Raw genomic sequence first — 5745 nt, 5'->3', positions numbered from 1 at the left:
CGTGACCTTGCGGGTCTCGCAGGATCTCCCGTATCGCAACGCTCGCTTCGCGAAGGGAATTCTCGCGTAGCATCGCGCAATCGGTCATTAGCCGCCTGTAATTTACGCGAATTCGCGGAATATCTTATTCTCGCATTAACGAGGTGCAATAACGCTCGGCGTGCTGACAACTCGTGTCTCGCGCGGTATCTCTCGTGCAACGCTAGCTTCGCAACGGGAATACGCGTGCGAACTTCGTTCGTCATAGCTCGGGCCGCAGCCGTTAATCGCCTTAAAATCGAATCCGCGCTAGCCGCGGTAATTAGTCGCCATTTGATTGATTTAATCGTAACCGAAATATTCGGTCGAATATCCGAGTATTCCGGGCCAGCGATACTTTCGCGCATAGAGACAACGGCCGTGGCCTTCGATTACGGGCCGGTCTCGCGCGCGTTGTTTTTCTGTATAGTCTCGAGCATCGCTCGTGTTTACGTCGTTGCGAGGTTCGTACAGCCCGACCCAGCACTTGTATTATCCCGACATTCGTGCTCCGTCCGAGAGTACCATCGCTCGAAAATATTATTGTCATCGATCGAGAATATTTGCCTTTCGAACTCTGCGACGCGTGTTTATCGCGCTAATCCAACGGCTGATATTCTCCGCGTCCAACTCGAGGAATATTATCGAGAATATTCCCTCGGGACTTGCGCGAGCGCCGAACAGAGCCGTCCGTTACCCCTCACCCTGGCGACCTGACTTTCGTGATTGTTTTCGCCGGGTTTCGATATTGTTGGTTCGAGTTGCCGTCGCCTCCGACTGCCTATTCGTCGTTTACCCTTCGCTCTTAGCTTCGTCTGTCTGTGGTGGACGACCCCCTTGTTACATCATGTCGAAAAACGCATATGCTCGTCGCGAAGTATGCAATCGGCGTATGCAAGAAATACACGACCTCTCACTACAAGCCGCGACCGACGCGGCAATACGAGCGACCTTCCTCGCTCGCTACTCGAGCGTAGCGAAGATCGCGGACGACTTTGAGGCCTCCCACCTGAAGGTCATACAAGAAGCGGCGGATTTCGAGGTCGAGGACGGAATCCGAGCCAGTTTCGACAAGATGCATTACGCCGTAAAGAGTCGATATCACCGTGAAACGGGCGCGCCATTCGCAGGCGCGCCGGCACAGCCCTCGGGTCCGGCCTCGGTGGTCAAGTTACCCAAGATCCCGCTGCCGCAGTTTTCCGGCGACCTTACGTTGTGGCCTTCCTTCATCGCGTTGTTCAACGCGGCGATACATAACCAGCAGATTTCCGCGATAGAAAAATACCAGTATCTGCTGGCTTCACTCAAAGGGGAACCACTCAACGTGGTGAAAAACCTGCCGTTTTCCGATGAGTACTATCTGATCGCTTACGACTCGCTGGTCGATCGTTACCGGAATAAGAGAAGGTTAGCGGACCATCACTTGAATTCGATAATCGAGGCAAAGCCATTGAAGGCGGAGACGGCCGAGGCTCTTCACCACTTATTAGATACGTTTACCGAGAACACGCGCGCGCTCGCATTGATGAAGTTCCCCACCGATTCATGGGACTTTATCCTACTGAAGTTTTTGTTAGACAAGCTTCCTCGTTCCCTTCGGGAAAAATTCGAGTCGGCTCACCGGGCTGAGGAGATACCGCGATATACACAACTCACGAAATTTCTAGCGGAGCATTGTCAGGTTCTCGAGGCCGTCGCGGGCCCGTCCTCCAAACCCAAGTCCACACCGGTCTCTTCGTTCGTGACTAACGCGGCCGGTTGCCCCGTTTGTAAGGAGTCTCACTACGTGTCGAAGTGCTCCCAGTTTTTAAAACTCTCGCCGAGGGAGAGGCAGGCTAAGGCTCGCGACTTGAGATTGTGCCTCAACTGCCTGCGCTCGGGGCATGGCATGAAAGACTGTCCGTCCGCGTGGGCATGTCGGTCCTGCGGCACGAAGCATCATACGCTTCTGCATTACGAGCAGAGCTCGAATACTACTCCTAAGCTCGAACCCATTAGCGCGACTCCTGCCGAACCGGACGCCGTTCCCGCTCCTCAGTCGGAGGATGCGCCGATCGTAACAATGACTAGCCGGGCCAATAGAATCGTCCTCCTGTCCACCGTACGAGCCGAGGCGGTAGACGCGCGTGGCAATGCGTTCCCCGTACGCATATTGCTGGACAGCGCGAGTCAGGCCAACTTTATTACCGAGGGCTGCCTCCGGAAGGGCGGCTTTCGTCGCACCAAACACAGTGCAACCGTGTTGGCGATAAACGAAACCAGGGCGGCCACGACGAGGGGCCTCACCTCCCTCGTGATCCGCGCGCGCGGTCGCGACGACACTCGGTTCTCGATAGAGGCTACGGTCCTCTCGCGCATAACCTCGCCGCTGCCTAGTGACAAGGTGGAGGTCCAGCCGTGGAAACACTTGAAGGGATTGCCGCTCGCGGATCCCGAATATTTCGTGCCCGGCGGTGTTGACATCCTCCTGGGGGCGGACTCGTTTGTGTCGGTGCTACGGGAGGGCCGTCGTAAGGGGGAGAGGGGAGAACCCGACGCCTTCAATTCAGTCTTCGGATGGGTTCTGACGGGCGCGGTATCCCCATCAGTCCAAGCAGCGCCCCTGAGGTCATTCGCGACTACGCTCGAGTCGATCGCGACATCGGTGGGTCGCTTTTGGCAATTGGAGGAGGTGCCGGAGGACACTTCTTGTTCGGACGAGGATCGACGCTGCAAGGAAATCTTCGCCAAGACCACGTATCGTGACCTCTCGGGTCGTTTCGTGGTCACGTACCCGTTCGCGTCGGATCCTCCTACATTCGTCGGCTCGCGCTCCATTGCGGTTAGTCGTCTCCGCGCCCTGGAACGTCGATTTAAATCTGATCCGGAGTTCCGAGCGGGTTACAATAGTTTTATGCGGGACTATCTCGATAGCGGACACATGGAGGTAATTCGCAATCCATTCCCGTCGGATGGCCACATTTATTATCTACCGCACCACGGTGTGTATAAACTCGATAGCACTACCACTAAGTTGCGGGTAGTGTTCAACGCGTCCTCGCGAGGCGCTGTATGTGGATGACGTTGTGACAAGCGTTCGGACGGTGGAACAGGCTCGCGCACTCCGCGACCAATTGCTGTCGCTTCTCCGAAGCGCCGGCTTCGAACTTCGAAAGTGGTCGAGCAGCCATCCTGCCGCGCTGGAGGGCCTCGACCCGCAGTTATGTAGCCAATCGATGTTAGATTTCGAGTCAAGCGAGGATCAATCTCAGAAGATATTGGGCCTTCGGTGGCACTCACAATCTGACAGTTTCGGGTTTCAAGTCAACGCGTTGGATCGTGAGTGCACCAAACGCACTATACTGTCGGAAGTAGCGCGCATATTTGACCCCCTGGGTTTTCTGGCCCCACTCACCTTTACGGCGAAGTGCTTAATTCAGCGTCTGTGGACCCTCAAGTTGGATTGGGATGATGAGCCTCCGATGGACATTCGTCGCAGCTGGAGTCGTTTCCAGACGGAGCTCGGCGTGTTATCTTCCCTTCGCGTTCCTCGCGCGTTTAACTCGTGCCATGTAGATCGCTGCGAACTCCACGGGTTCTGCGATGCCAGCGAGCTGGGGTACGGAGCCGTGATTTATCTGCGAATCGTTACGCGTGACGGCGTCGGGGTCCGATTACTGTGCGCCAAGTCTAAGGTCGCCCCGCTTCGCCCCCTCACCATTCCCCGTCTGGAGCTCTGCGCGGCTCTGCTCTTGTCTAAATTAATCGCGTACGTCCGGCGCACCCTCCGCGGACACCTTGACATTGACGACGAGTATGCTTGGACGGATTCCGAGGTCGCCCGGGCCTGGATCCGCTCCGCACCACAACGGTGGAAGACCTTCGTTAGAAATCGCGTTGCCCTCATTCAGGACAACGTGCCGGCATCAGCTTGGGGTCACGTCGACACGGAGTCCAATCCGGCGGATCACTGCTCCCGAGGGCTTTATCCTCGCGATCTGGTGGCCTGTTCGATGTGGTGGGCAGGCCCTGAGTGGCTTGTTCACTTCGAACCCCGAGTTGAGCCGTCCCACGATTCGGAAACCCCTCCGATCGAGGAGGAGAAACTCGTATCGCTCGTGGCGCTCGAGCCGCCTGACGCGGTACATTCCTTGCTCGAAAGATTCTCATCAATCGAGAAAATTGGCCGAATTATAGCATACATTCTCAGGTTTGTACATCACTCCCGTGCAAAATCTGCTCCTACGACTTTGGCCATAGATCAGCTCGAACTGCATTCCGCGTTACTACTCGTTGTGAAGAGTGTACAGGCGGATGCTTTCCGCGATGAGATCGATCGTCTTCAAAGCGGGAGAAGGCTCCCCAAGCCCTTTCGCAAACTCGCTCCCTTCCTTGATCCGGTGGGTATTCTCAGGGTGGGCGGCAGGCTTGCAAAATCCGGATTGACATTCGAGAACAAGCACCCTGCCTTACTGCCCTGTAAACATAGACTCACAGATCTCGTTATCGAACACGTGCACCGCACGAACATGCACCCTGGTCGGCGCACGCTGCAATACCTGCTCACGCAACATTATTGGGTCCTCGGGGTGCATCGCGCTATACAACGCGTACTCTCGAGATGTCATCAATGTTTCCGCGTAAAGCCACACGCCTCTCAGCCCCTCATGGCGGAACTACCGGCCGATAGGGTCCGACAGGCCAAGCCCTTTTCGATCAGCGGCGTGGATTTCGCGGGACCGTTCAACATAGTCACGCGACGAGCCCGGGGGGTCTCCTCCGTCAAAGTGTACGCGTGCCTTTTTGTATGCTTTTCGGTTAAGGCGGTGCACCTGGAAGCCGCCTTCTTGTTGTCCACCGACTCCTTCCTCGCTGCGCTGCGACGCTTTGTGGCCCGACGCGGACGCTGCTCGCTTCTCTACAGCGACTGCGGAACGAATTTTGTAGGGGCCGCACGGGAACTAGAAAGCCGCATGGGCCTCGCAGCGGAGCGAGAGAAGATCAAGTGGTCCTTTAATCCTCCCTCCGCGCCCCACTTCGGGGGCCTCTGGGAGGCGGGAGTCAAGACCTTTAAAACCCACCTGCGGCGGACCGTGGGTGATCAAGTCCTCTCAATAGAGGAATTCACGACGGTCCTCGCGCAGGTCGAGGCCGTCCTGAATTCCAGACCCCTCTGCCCGATGAGCACCGACCCTGCCGACCTCGAAGTTCTATCGCCGGGTCACTTCCTCACGATGGAACCGCTCGTCTCCGTTCCCACTCAAGACGTGACCCCGTTACCGATGAATCGGCTGAGTCGGTGGCAACTCGTCCAACGAATACACCAAGACTTTTGGAGGCGCTGGCATCAGGAGTATCTCCATACGCTGCAACAGCGTCCCAAATGGTGGACCTCAGTCAACCCGCTCGGGGTCGGTGCGTTAGTCCTCCTCAAGGACGCCAACATGCCTCCTCTGCGTTGGAGGCGAGGACGAGTGGAGGCGCTGCATCCGGGCAGCGACGGCGTCCCGCGCGTCGCCACGGTGCGGGTGGCGGACGGCACTATCACGCGCCCCCTAGTGAAGCTGTGCCCCCTACCGATGGGCCCTGCTCCACAGGCGACCGATTCAAATTGAAAATAAAATACAACTCGTTGTATTTTGGTGGGCGGTATGTTTGACGCTCACCAAACTGTAGTTAGATGCATGTATTGTTTAGTCTCGTTACTCGTTGTACATAATATTCTTGCGTACCTAGTCTTAAGTATTT

The 5745-nt window shown here is 56.5% G+C and overlaps 2 protein-coding genes across 2 annotated transcripts; both read left to right on the top strand.

The window, feature by feature from the left end:
• The first annotated feature begins 865 nt into the window (after positions 1 to 865).
• LOC112452651 lies at positions 866 to 3079 on the top strand. The gene has a single exon (XM_025012968.1). The coding sequence runs from the start codon at positions 866 to 868 to the stop codon at positions 3077 to 3079; it is 2214 nt and encodes a 737-aa protein (XP_024868736.1).
• A 154-nt stretch (positions 3080 to 3233) lies between these two features.
• On the top strand, positions 3234 to 5612 carry LOC112452650. The gene has a single exon (XM_025012967.1). The coding sequence runs from the start codon at positions 3234 to 3236 to the stop codon at positions 5610 to 5612; it is 2379 nt and encodes a 792-aa protein (XP_024868735.1).
• The last annotated feature ends 133 nt before the right edge of the window (positions 5613 to 5745 follow it).

The sequence above is a fragment of the Temnothorax curvispinosus genome, unplaced genomic scaffold (genome assembly GCF_003070985.1).
Source record: "Temnothorax curvispinosus isolate PA1 unplaced genomic scaffold, ASM307098v1 QBEX01003570.1, whole genome shotgun sequence".
Lineage (NCBI taxonomy): Eukaryota > Metazoa > Arthropoda > Insecta > Hymenoptera > Formicidae > Temnothorax > Temnothorax curvispinosus.
Note: the sequence above shows the minus strand (reverse complement) of the source record. Positions and strands in the feature narration are given on the sequence as shown.

Excerpts from the sequence above, each read along its gene's own strand:
- LOC112452651 (XM_025012968.1), top strand. The coding sequence starts at position 866 with ATGTCGAAAAACGCATATGCTCGTCGCGAAGTATGCAATCGGCGTATG.
- LOC112452650 (XM_025012967.1), top strand. The coding sequence starts at position 3,234 with ATGTTAGATTTCGAGTCAAGCGAGGATCAATCTCAGAAGATATTGGGC.